Source organism: Lepidothrix coronata, unplaced genomic scaffold (assembly GCF_001604755.1).
Source record: "Lepidothrix coronata isolate B3197 unplaced genomic scaffold, Lepidothrix_coronata-1.0 Scaffold193, whole genome shotgun sequence".
In the NCBI taxonomy this organism is placed as follows: domain Eukaryota; kingdom Metazoa; phylum Chordata; class Aves; order Passeriformes; family Pipridae; genus Lepidothrix; species Lepidothrix coronata.
This window is the reverse complement of record NW_016690373.1, coordinates 747,584-761,547: the sequence shown is the minus strand read 5'-3', so window position 1 is coordinate 761,547 and position 13,964 is coordinate 747,584. Positions and strand designations below refer to the sequence as shown.

The 13,964-nt window shown below is 38.1% G+C and overlaps 1 protein-coding gene across 1 annotated transcript in view; it reads right to left on the bottom strand.

Annotated features, from left to right (window-relative positions):
- The window catches only part of MIPEP (mitochondrial intermediate peptidase), a 72,692-nt gene that overhangs the window by 19,021 nt on the left and 39,707 nt on the right, over positions 1-13,964 (bottom strand). Inside the window, exons 15-16 of the mRNA XM_017831584.1 lie at positions 13,887-13,961; positions 7,998-8,117 (exon numbers count right to left, since the gene is read on the bottom strand). Of these exons, the coding sequence (XP_017687073.1) occupies positions 7,998-8,117; positions 13,887-13,961 (195 nt within the window). The remainder of the gene's footprint in view (positions 1-7,997; positions 8,118-13,886; positions 13,962-13,964) is intronic.

Genomic DNA, 13,964 nt, shown 5'->3' with positions numbered 1-13,964 from the left:
ACACAAACTTCAAGAGGTTGAGTAATAACATATGACTTCATCTCTCTTCAAAACACTCGAAAAAGTGGAATATGAGCAACATCAGTACTTCTTCAAGTAACTGAAGACAGATAAAAAGTGGAAAAGCAATCTTCTATGAAGGCTCTCCACCTTTACTACGAAACAGTCTTCGTGATCTACAACAGTGCCTATAAGAGTGATCCAAGATCTACTGGGTGTCTGTTTCCCTCTTCAACAAATGAGGGGAAAAATTGACAAGAGTTTAAAAGATTGAGTACTAACCATAATAACATTTGCTGTAAATTATACCATTTTCCCCCTTCTATTATCTGCTCATTAATAAGAAACAAATAGTCACAGTCTCAGTTCCAATTATTTTTTTCATAAAGGTTCTCACCACAACATTTTCTCTTCATTAGTCAAAAAAAATCAGTTTCCTTTAGCTTTCCTCATGTTTCCAAAAATATTATCTTTCCAAAACCGCTTCTCTGTATTTCTTCGATTTTTGCTACATTTTTGTAAGAGGTAGACATGTACTACAGGACACAACACTACCACTGCTAAGTCCCCAAAGACAAATACAAGAATATATTTAAAAAATCCAGATATTTTCTTTTACAGTATCCCATGAATAAAAGCATGCTCTTTTGGCATTTATGGTTGTTTAAATACTTATTACTTAAACTGCTTTCCTAATGCAAACTATCCATTAGTAAATGAGTGAAAGGGGTCCTGCCATAATATCCACTAGCTTTTTCACAATTCTGCGATGAATCCCATCGGGCCCCACAGACTTGTGAACATTCAGTGTACACAAAGAGAAAGTCAATGTTCCTGCACTCATGGCCCTCTGAGATCTGGGACACTTGGGGTCTATTAGTAAAGACTGAGGCAAAAAAATGTATTGAATGCCTCTGCTTTTTCTTCACACCATTAGTCAGATGACTATCTTCAACAAGTATTGGTCCAATGTTCTCTTTAGACCTCCTCTTGCTACTAACATACTTTAAAAAGCTCTTCTTGTTATCTGAAACAACACTGGCCAGTTTCAACTCTAATTGAGCTTTGGCCTTTTGTGTCTTCTCCCTACATAAAGGCTGAGAGAACTGGCATTGTTTGGCCTGGAGAAGAGAAGGTTCCAGGGAGATCTTACAGCAGCCTTCCAGTACCTAGAGGGCCTAAAGAAGCTGGAGAGGGATTTTTCCCAAGGACATGGAGTGATAGAACCAGGGGAAATGACTTTAAATTGAAAGACGGGAGGTTTAGATTGGACATTAGGAAGAAATTCTTTACTGTGAGGATGGTGGGGCACTGGAACAGGTTGCCCAAAGACGTTGTGGATGCCCCATCCCTGGAGGTGCTCAAGGCCAGGTTGGATGGGGCTTTGAGAAACCTAGTCTAGTGGAAGGTGTCCCTGCACATGGTGGGGGGATTGGAACTAGATGATCATTAAGGTCCCTTCCAACCCAAACCATTCTGATTCTGTGATAAACAAATCACACCTTTGTACTCTTCCTGCAAAGCCTGACCTTGCTTCCATAGATCATACTGTTTCTTTTTCCTCCTGAGCTTCACCAGGACTTCTCTGTTCAGCCAAGCTGGTCTTCTGCACTGTTTGGTTGATTTACAACACAGTGATTCAGATTCTTTGGATCATTTAAATTCTACTTTTCAAAATTTCTGCAACATTTATCAACTGAAGGGGCTTATATAAATATTATACAACTGAAGGAGCTTCTATAATATTATAAATGCATTGTCATCTAAATCATTAACAAACCCACAGAACTGCAGTAATTTCCGGACAGATTCCTGGTGACTTCTTCTTAAAATGTCTCTGTCTGAAACTAAGCCTTCACCTGTTTTGCCAGCATGTTTTGTTTGTGTTGACTCAGCCATAAATTCACAGTTTGCTTGGACAATTATGATTTACAAGTGTCAGAAAGCTTGCTAAGTCTAGAGTCATCCTATCAGCCACTTCCTTCCTGTTTCAAAGGTCAAGCAATGTCTTAAGAAGAAGGAGGATTCTTCTCATCTCAGGTGGTTCTTAACAAAAGCGGGGTTATTTTGCTCAGCTGACTGTTCTCATTTGTACCTTTGAGCTCTCATTGTACTTATGAGCTGCTTAATAATTGGTTCTACTACTTCTTGACTGACAAAATCCAAACAATTAGTCCACAGTTCTTCTCCTTTCATAAGAGTAGTTATTATGATAGCACTACCAATTTTTCAGGACTTTGTGAGTGATAATTTTTCCAGGTCACTGACTACTTTGACAAACTTAAATATTCTGACAACCTGACTACATCTAATCTAGTTATTCTCTCTTTTTCATTTCTTAATCTCAATTCTTTTTCTATCCATCTCAAATATTATATGTATTACCTATCTAACCAAAATCCACTTATTTTTCAAAAAACACTGAGGCAGAGGTATAGAATATTAATGCTTTTTCTGACATTTATTGTTCTTTCTCCCACTCTTGCTTCTTCAGTAATTACGGAACTTTATTACCTGCTCTACTTGCACTTTACAACTCAGCATTTCTAGCCTTTTTTGTTCTGAATTCTTGCATTCTTTAAGTAATTATCTCCAGTCATATAACAATTTCTATTTTTTATTATCTTAATAAAGTTTTAAAGGGCATCAGGATAGTTTGTATCTTTGGTTCAGTCTCTTGGATAACTACATAATGTCTTTTGAATCATCATACTTAGCTATGTTCCAGTTCCAGAAAATATCTGGCAGCCTTCCTCTTTCTGATGCACTGGTTTTAATCATTATGACTGGTTTTGGTTTCTAAGCTGCTTGAAATTTCCACAGTTTTACTTTTGGCTCATTAGCACTTATCCTGTATTCTGTTTTTCACACTTTTATATGGCTTCTACTTTTCTAATAACCTCCTTTTCTCAGATATTCAAACATACAGGCTTTTTCTCATGCTCAGTTCTTTTGAGCATCTTATTGATTACCACCAAAAATTTTGTACCCTCATCCACCACCCACTATTTTTTTTTTCAAAAGCTTTTTGCCAACAGCACCAATTCTACCCTTTTCACATTTCCTTTAACCTAGCTTTCTGTTTTGCTTCGGTTCTACGGTTACGTTAGTTTAGCTTAATAAATCTAAAACAAATTTAGGAAGGTTTTAGGTAAAGTAAATATGGAATGAAATTACAGTTTAAAATTTAATAGGCAGCCACTACTTAGCATTCCTTACCAATAATTTTAAGATTTATGTGCACCACTTGAGTAAAGTTTTCAGAATTCAAAACCACTTTTACTGTCAGAGGTTAAGGGTTATCACTTATTTATTTTAAGACAGCTGCCTCATTGCTTGCTCAGTCTATTTACACTTTTTATATATCTTACTGATATTCACATGAAGTTTTATGCAGAAACAGAGTTATAACTGCACATCAGTAGTCACTCCAAAAACCTAACAAGAAATCCAAAGACAACAGATGACACAAGGACACAGATGGCAGATTCTATAACAAGATATTTAAAACTGCCAGCCAGCCCTCAGTAGACTGAGGAATAAGCCTGTTAAAACTATACTTTCCTCTTCACTGCAGCACCACTACTAACAGTGATCATGATCAGCACAAAACTGAACTTCAGAAATCACGCTGTCTCTATTTGTGGCCTCCAGCTTACCTAACACAACTAAGCATGAAGTCACGTCACCTTCAAACTCCTAAGTAAAGGCTCCTAAGAAGGAAAAAAGCATACAGCTACTCTTTTGCACTCAGGTGTTCTTCAATAACAATAAAAGAGGCAGCTTTGGCTCATGGTGACCATGTGTGATGCAAAATTTTCTGTTTGCAGGAAAGCTAGTTCTCGCTGTCTATTGACACTAACTCCTCTTCAGCCAACCAACCACCCAGATGTCTTTGCATGTGCCCTGTTAATGAAATCCTTGTATACTTAGCACCCATGGCAAGCCATATCTTCCTGTAGTGCCTAACAGCCTCCCTAAGCAAGTATTCCAAGTGTTAGGTTGCATCTCATCCATTGATTCCCTTTGTCAGGAACACGACAGACATAACCACAGCAAGTTAAAACAAGGACCTAGGTGGAGCCTTCCAAGGTCAGGATCTCTGTCTGGGCAGAGTCTCCCCAGCTGCAGGAAGAAGACGACTAACAACTACATTGGTGATATACTATTTTTCATACATTTCTTCCCTCTAGGGCATCTCTTACAATACCTGCCTTGTCTTCTGTTGGCAAACTTGGCTGGCTAACATATTTGGTCTCACAGGTGTTTTGGTTTCTCCAAACACTATCAACCATAGGCCATTAAGAACTTTTCATGCTGTCAAAGAAACCTGTACTCTGGACAAAAGTATATAACCATAATTAAACCCGTAACCTGATGCACATTTTATGACATCAGTAAAGGTGGTTCTTCTGAACTAATATGTATTTTTATATGCAAAAGCAAGAAGGTATATAGCAAATTATTCAGTGTTCCAAAAAATATCAAAGGCTCCCTACATACCAACGTGTTGCCTCCTATCAAACGTAATTATAATGATGTGTGTGGGTTAATTCCAATACTGTACTTCATATTCAAGTACCACACAAGAAATTCATCTGTTTCTGGAAGAAAAGGCTTCAGCTTTGGAAGATCATGTAATTTTAAAAAATGCAACACAGACTATTTAGAAGTGATCTAAGAAAGAACCCAGGTTCACAGTGACTCACCCTTCAAAACCATTTTTCTTCACAGTCACAAGTCAAACCAGCATCTCTCACCAAACTTCCACATCAGAAAAGGTTACTACAATGGACAGCTAATTAATATGTAAGTCCATAATAATTTTCTGAACATAAGAATCAATAGTTCAAACTAATTCTCAAAGATATGATGACTTGGGCAGCTGGTGTTCACTTCATTACTGAGAGCTCTTTCCTATAACTGCAGGAGGCTGCAAACTCCACTATCATTGCAGAGCCTGTTTACCCTATATGTCATTTTTTGTTACAATATTGAACCAAAACCCACAGCAGGAGATAGGAATTATTATGCTTGGCGCAGTACTAACAATGGCATATCACTAAGTTTTGATGACTGTCTCAAAGGAAAGTAGTTTTCAAGTCTGAACTTGGGGGACAGGAGCAGCTCATGGGGAGAAACTTTGATCAAGTCTCAGGTTGATCAAAGGGTCACCCAATACCCGATTTTTAAAAGCCTCTCTGGCCCTCCTGGAGACAAAGGTAGAAAAGACATGGGGAGACACTCTAAAAGCAGACAGTGTTATCAACTACAAGGCAGGCCATAGTAAATGAAAACTGACTTCACAAGAGATGAGAAATAAGCTATGATTTGAAGAAAAGTTTGGAACAAAAGCAGAGTACTGAATTCCCCACAGTACACAAATTTTGACACCAAGTACATTCAGGAAGAAATGGCTAGAAAAAGTGTGGGCATTATTATTTGGTTTATCTTGCTTTCTTAGAGTCAAAAGGAAGACTGAGTGCTTTTTAAAGGTATCGCAAGTACTCAAGAATTCAATCTGTGCAAAATTTCTATTCATTTTCCAAACTCAGTAACACAAATCTCCTCTGGCAGCAAAACTGCCAGACACTACAAAAACAGGCAGATACATTTCCTTGCCCCCTGCCTGGCAATCGTAAGCTTCCAGACTCCGTAATAGAGCAGTGAAATCCCAGTGGAATTTTGTCATCCAGGAGACAGCAGTAAACCCTGTGTACTTCTGAACAGATAAGCAATGGCCAGACAGAAATTGAGATTTGCATTATTTAGAAAAACAAAGTCTTGTGGAGTGCTGTTTCTCTGTGCTTCTATCTGACTTCCTTTCTGCCTTGCATGTGGCACCAGCTTCTCAGACTATCCATATCAACACAGCCAATGTAAATACTACTGCATGCAATGCCAATCCCAATGCCTGTAAAACCTATTTAAATACAGACTTCAACAGGACTGTTTTCGCACTATCCCTCCTACTGCTGGCACATAACACACGATATTTGCTGAGGATGATGCTTAGGTTTACCTTAAATAGGTATCACCACACAAGCACATCAGCATTTACTTATCAGGTGAAGTTTATATGTCTCATTTTGAAAGTACTGTAACAAAAAGATGCATGCAAATTGTCCTATTATCTGAGCTTGTGCCCAAGAACGACAGGAATTCATCTGCTGAAGATATATGCTGTGGATCTACTTCAGTAAATGAATCTGCCCAGTAAGATTGAAGCCCAAGTACATTCAGAGGATATTTACTAAGTTTACTTGCCTGTCAAGAGCAGTAAGAGGGAATTAAGGTTCATCAGAAAGAGATAATAATGGATGCTTGCAGCCCTGACAGATAGTGCTACTACAGAAAAATCACATTAAGGCAGTTAAGATCTTCACTAAGGAAGAACTACTTTTACCCAACATGACTAACTTAACATATACAAGCCTGACATAGCAATTCATAGCTGAATCTAAATGTATAGAGAACAAATAAAAAAAAATAATCAAAATACTTTGTTTTCTCTGCCAGCTATCTATGTACCTAGACAAATGGTAGAAAATAAAAACTGGTCTCTCTTGCTGTATTTCAATGTCTACCTCTGAAATCAAATGAAAGGAAGAAATATATTCTCTTTGCTTAAAAACTCCAACTTTCACTTTCAAGGCTTTTATTTTTTTACCTGAACTACAAATTAAACTGCAAGCATATCTTAAGTTTGGAAGAAAGAACAAAAAAGGATAGCAAGACAAATTACAGACATTAATTACTCAACAGAGCACCAGTGTTATTCTAATGCAATTTTTCACTATGTTTTACTGAAATTTAAACTGTATTACAGTTCTTGACTGGTTCTTGACGCTAATTCTACATTCAATAAATAAACACAAGCTTTCTGACAATTCAAAAGTTTACAGCACATTTTGCTAGGATAAAGTTCCAGGCCAAAACTTGCTGTCCCACTTCATAATAATCATAGCCTCACTACAAGATGTTACAATCTTTTGAAGGTAACAGCTAAATTAAAATAATTTTAAATGAACAAAAAACATAGGCTAACTTTCAAAGCCAAGAACTGTTCCATTCACCAGACGACTAACACCTGGGGAGGAACAGTGTCAAACAACACTTATAAAAATGCTAAGAAGTCAGACGTCCTACTCTGAAGATACTTCACTTCTGCTTCTGTGGCTCTGCCTGGCCAGCAGTGGCAACACAGTTTCAATGAGGAAATGGATCTCCTAACACCCTTCTCAGAGAATGAAAGGCACATTTTGCAAAGGAGAAAAGTACATTTTCTGAGAAGCAGAAAGAGAAAAGACATTTGGGTATTCTGAGCAAACTGTCAAAGAGTGACTGGGGGGCCATGCTCCTGGTAGGAATTCAGCTTCAGACAGACCAGGAAATCCCGTGATTATCATCTATGAAAACTGCACCTTTGGCTGCCACATGAAGTACAGAACAAATGAATGACTATTCACGATGAAGATCAAAATTACATACCTCAGCAGAACTCAAGGTTTTTACACTTTCAGATACCATATGAAAGGATAAATGACATGACAAAGGTCACACCAATACAGTGAGAAAAACTCACTTCCAAGTCGGACTTACTCTCATGCTGACACTGACAGCATACAAACACCAACATGCAGCACAGTGTTTTGTTTGCCTTTTATAAACAGCCCTTTGAAAAGCTGGAATAAACTTTCTTTCCAGTATATTGTTTCCAGTGCCTTAGTAAGAAAATAAAAGGCAAAGTAGTGAAGTTCACCATGACAAGGCTACACATGTACAAAAACAAGTACATTAATTAAATACTGATTTTTAGCTGAAAATTTCCAATACCATACTCTCTGAATAAAGTGACTAAAAGAAAGAAAACTCTTTCAATATAACAATACAACAACAAGCATGTGAGTGTGTGGGGCAAGGGTCAGGGATAGGTAGGGGTATCAATATGCTATCAAAGAAAAGGTAGTTCATATAGTTATTCTGTTTCTACTTACTGTATTGGGTACATACGGCAAACCATAAACCTTCTCCTGTGTCTCCTTTAAAATTTCCGTGGTTGACTTTTTTAGAGGGTGTTTACCATGGTAGATTTGGTCCAAGACAGCATAAAACACCTGAAGAAATAAAATACATGTTTGTCTTCGGCACATGGTGTTGGCATTTGAAAAACCAAAAAAGACAAATAGAAAAGAGTGTGAGAGATGGACTAGGGAGAGGGAAGAGTTTAAATTCATATGGTTTTGTAAATCTTCTATTTTTAGTATAATGCACAAGGAGAGAAGCAGGTTTTTGGATGACACCAACCACCACCATCATGACTGCATTTTTAAATAAATTAGGACCTGTCCCTAAAGCCGTCCAGCAACTTCCCTTCTCAAAAAGAGTATTTTTAAAGATATTTAATTTTTAAAAAAAAAACCCTATTTTTAAGTTATTTATTTTAAAGTTATTTGAGTGGACAGCGCAAAATAAACTATTTCAAGATGTGTGCATGCAGCCATGAGAACACTTCACACCTGCAGGGGCAAGTTACAGCCTGGGCGGCGAACATAAGAATTATACAATAATAGAATCATTGAGGTTGGAAAAGACCTCGTGATGATGAAGTCCAACCTTTGGCCTAAAAGCACCATGCCCACTACACGGAGCTGCTGATGCTACAGAGTTTCTGCTAGAGCCTTTGAACAATGTAGTACTAAGGCAGATTTTTGCTTTTATTTTAGCTCTCACCATCAGAGCAACAAGCTGCTAGAGTGCAAGCTTAGCCTGAGATCACACTGCACCAGGAGGGTACTTTGCCAGAAGTAAGAGCTGCTTCATAGGCAATTTTCATGTAGAAGGATGTGAGCTACAACAGAACACAGGCGCATGACTGAATTACTGAGGTGTCTAGAGATTGGGACAGCAGCACGAGAAAAAGACTTTTCAAGCAAAAACAGCAAAGCAGAGTATCTGGCACTTAAACAGCAAACATAAAACAGACATGGACAGAAGACAGTGCTAAGGCTCTGTGTGTGCCATCACTGAAAATAATTGCAGCTTTTTTTCTTTTTTAACATGAAGACTTCCTATTCTGTGGAAGTGCAGGAAAGACAGAAAAAGAGGACACCCACTGCTGTGCAACACCAGATATTTCTAAGAAGTCTGATGGATTTAAGGGAAGAGTTCATTTCAGGCCATCCTGTGGTAGTCCCACTTCATAGGAAAATTGACAGTAGGGAGCCTCAAAAAGCTTTTGTGCAAGGAATGAAGCAAATAATTAGCCAGAGACTCAGGCCCAGTCACACTCCCAGGGCCACTGCAATGCCATTCCCAGTGACATGAATACATTGTTCCAGGAATTATAACCATGACATTTTATGGAAAAGAATTTGTTTGGATGTTTTATGTGACCTGAGTAACACAAGCCCCTCAACCTCTGAAAAGATTCTTTATTATGAAATTCGGGTACAAACCATTCTGAACTCTTCAATAATTTATCCAAATTCAGCATGTATTTTATTTGCTCTGGATGCAAAATGTATTTTCACCAAAATTGTGACTGTTTCTAAAGGACCATATTCCTTCTGTCTGAATAAGCTGTCTTTTAACATACAGAACCTGGATAAATCCTTTGACAGTGTCTCTTGACAAATGATAAATGTGAAAATTGATTTTTTTTTTTTTTCAAAAAAAACCGAGGATTATAAGGAGAGGGGTGAATAAGCCATCACTTGCAGGAGCTACTCCTAGATTTTCTGCTTGCTTCCTACATGGCTAATGAGGAAAAAAGAGGTCAGTAAGACTAAACTTGCATAATCACCCATTAGTGGCATTGCAAGTTTTGTGTCCTACATAGCAACACTGAACAAGACATTGCTCCTCTACAAACCCAGAGTAGGCAGCAAGTTATCTGCTCAGAGGATAACTCCATGAAGATGCAACACCAAATGGCAAACAATAATGAGTACTTTATTTTTTGAAACTAAAATTTTGCAGGGGTCTTTTTAAATTTTCCATCATTATATTGATAATGTGAAAACCTAAAAATCTAAGATAAACCTAGACTGGACTGTAAAAACTATAATATTTTTTACTCATCTTAGAAGAGAAAGAGGTTTTACAATGCCTTTGCTAATACTTATTCTCAGAGCTGGTCTCTAGAATCCTATTCAACATAGTTTAACAAAAGCTACAGCATTTATGGTAGCAAGGGTGACTGAGAATATGACCAACAGTAAGTAACATGAATAGACCCAAAAATTACATGATGTAACAGTCCTAGAAAGTTCACTTCGTCCTGTTACCCTAGGCCTTTGTGACTCTGCAGGAGTTATTTCACACTGACTTCCCTCTCCTCTCTAAAAAACCCAAACCAAACAGGAACCTCAGCATCCCACAACAGATTTTAGCATTCAGCTTCAGCACAACCTTTATTCTCTTCTATCTATCTCTCAGCTTTGTTAGGACCAGTTTGCAGTCACTCCTCAGTGTTCCTCACAAGATGGAGCGGACTGCACTGCAGTGGACCTTCCCTAAAGTGAAACTGAGGGTCAAGTAGTTTGCGGTCAAAGGCAGAACTCAACTCACAGCTCTGAAGTGAGGAAATGTCAGCTGAAGGCCAGTGAAATGGACTGCCTAAAGAGCAATGTGGTGATAGGGAAATGAGTCACTGAAGTCAGCTATAAGCTTTCCCTTGATCCTGGCACATGTAGAGTGTGAGAAGAAAGCTATGAGCCAGACCACCTGGACAGCACAGTTAAAAAAACCCCATGCCTGGAAATAAACTTGGATGAACTTTCTACCCATAAACATTCCCATCTACAAACCACAGCTCTGTGTGTTTACACAGGCCTTTGAAATGGGAAAGGGAGACACATCCCAGGACCACAGGATTTTAGGTGATATTGCTGAGGAGCAAGCTAATACTTAATATTAAGCAGCAGCTAGAAGATGATTTCTAATTTCAGTAAAACATGCTTCTCAAAAGACCTAAAAATATGACAAGGCCATCAAATAGTTATCTATCTTCATACTGTCTCTCTATTTTGCACTTACATTGATATTTATTAGTTTCACTTATTCCAATTCTTTCTAGCTCCTTGCCTGCTTAATAGCGTTTACATGTGAACACTTATGCATTTTCCAGTGAAGTTACTACTGTCTGAAAGACTCTGGGACTCAATCTGCCTGGCAAAAGCCTTAGGAGAAGATGCGTGAACTCTCCTATCTTTCCTCCTGAGTAACTGATTACATGACCTAAAAGAAAATTCAGAGGTATCATAGTTAAGAAAAAGCAGCAGCATTTCTTACTTTCACATGCCAATAGACTTATTTTCTCAACAGATCACAAAAGAACCTTCAGGTGTTTTCTGTAGTGCTGGAATATTTTTTAGCATTTTTCCTTCTTTTAAAGGTCAAATATGGTTTACATAGCATCTAGTCATCAAGACAGAATATAGTCTTTGTGAAGTCTGAAGGAAAGGTATTAGAATCATCATTCACAGTTTTTTCAAGTATATACACTAGTTAGCACATATATACTTCGGCAACCGCAGACTACAAGGTATTTTTCTTCAATTAATTATTATACCTCTTAATCTGTATGAGTAACAGTATGTACTTCTACAAAGGAGCATATTAGTTTTATATCTGCCATGCAGTCAACTTCTCTGGGACATTTTTTCTGAATTAATAAACAGAGCAGCCCCGCCATCTGTTTCTTTGAAATGAGCGCACACTTCTGCAGGTTTTATATTTGAAATCTTCAAAAACATAGTGCTGAAAGTAGGAAATGAATACTACTATTCAGTGTGGCATTGTGGTCATCTGGCATGAGTTGAAACGGGTTGAACATTAGTTGCACAAGAGTAATTTGAGGGCAAGCAGCCTGCTTAATCACTGCATCATTGCCAGCACCAGTCAATCATTAGGCACCCGTAGGAATTTGAGCCCACCAGAAATGGATGTTCTCTCCCCAGTTCTTAAGCCATGGGGTGTGGAGTCACTCCAGGACAGAGCCTACAGGGGCCCCAAAAGCAGCTGAGGGCCAACAGCAGCAGAGGGACTGCACAGCCCAACACGAGCAATTGATGCGATGACCTCTCCTTTTGGAATTTGCCATCTGCCACACCACAGGACAGGGAGGCCATGTCGCTTGTGAATATATCTGCGACTTACAGTGTTCTTGGTATACAAGCCCATTCAGCCTCCACACTGTCAATTTGGTCTCAAACCTTGACAAGATTATGGCAAATACATATTAAAAGCTGAAAGGAAATCTGTCAAATCTATAAATAGCTGTTATGGGTGGACACACTAGGAAAGAATGGGCACATGTGAAAGGACTTGATCATCACTTTGGTGGTTACTAATCCACACATGCATTGTGCACTCATGAATACAGGTTCACAATCAAGCATTCGCAGCACAAATTTTATTTCCATCTAGAATTTTTCTGCCCCCAATAAAAACCTCCTATATGAACTATTTATATTCTTGCCCACAGTCTCTCTAGATTATCAGATATCTCTATGAGATTCTTTCAAAGCCAGGAGTGTGCATTTCAAAATCAGAGCTGCAGAGAGGGTGCAGTTATATTGGCACGTCACAGAGGTATAGCCACAGATAGCACCCTTCTTGTTGACACTTGCTCAGCCAACCCTGGTTGCTGACAGTCAGCACTGCACTGAAAGCATAATTCAAAAGTCCATTAGGTTTAACCAATGAAGAATACATGTATACATTGAAAACAGTGTTCAGTCTGGCTTTGATTAGTGTAACTGACGTGTGTACAATTTACAGGTCCACACTCCAGACTTCTGATTAATTTTAAATTCCTTCAAATAACTGCACAGAGCAAACTGCCAATATTTAACTGAGTTTTAATTTTAGATCAACTTTAGTTAACCACTGCAACTCATGCTTGTAGACAGGGTTGTGATCATTTGGGAACTCCTCAAAGTGAAAAATTACAAAAATCTGATCTTTAAATTTGTTTCTTTCTACATCTCAAAAATAATAACTAAACTTTACTAAGGTACTAGCAGAGTTATCTCACCTAAACACCAGGTTAACTGTAAAAGGAAAACTTACATGCTTCTGACTTAAGGCAAAACAAAGAAGAAAACAAAATCACAAAAATCACACAGCAGAAACTTCTAGCACACTAAATGCAGCCAAACTCGCACTGTAAAAACCCTTGACTGGATGCTAATGCTACTGTACACATCGGAGAATTGCTGTTGTATGACAGAAAAAGACCACATACCCATTTTAGACAGAACCCTAACTTCCCTTACTTTCTCTGAAGAACAGCAACACTGACTGTTTATGTGAATGACTGATCAATCCCACCTACCCAGAGAAAATAAAGGTTTATGAATTTAGTTACTTCTCCTAACACTGTGAGAGAAATCTTACATGCTTACAGCTCAGCCAGCAATTCCAGTGTGATAAACTGTCACTTTCATAGTGGAGCTACAGAAGAGGTGGAGTTCAAATCACATTGTAGTAAATAAACATGATGGTTTGATTTTTCTAAGGTGGCCTGTATCTCTCAGTCCTGCAACATTTTAATGATTTCAGGCATCCAATATGTCCTCTACTTCAAGTTCTCCGTAAATGATTCCATTAATTCAAGAATTCAATCTTAAAACACACTTGGGAATTCTGATAATGCAAACATTTTCAAAGCCATGAGTTTCATTATATTTTCCTACAGATTTAAGCATTTAGCTTGAAGCAGACAGCACAGAACACATTCAGAAAAACAAGCATGACAATTAAGAAAAAAACCAGATAATGTGTCTACATTAAAATTAAAATTTGGTAAAATCATAGGAACTAAAATACGTTCTTTAAGTTCTGAATAGAGAATAGAAACTAGAATGCAAAGAACATACCTGGAGTTGCATATCAGCTGCAGCACACACCTTTTTGGACTCACACAGTCTTGACACCATGTTTTTGGGTAGTGGCTT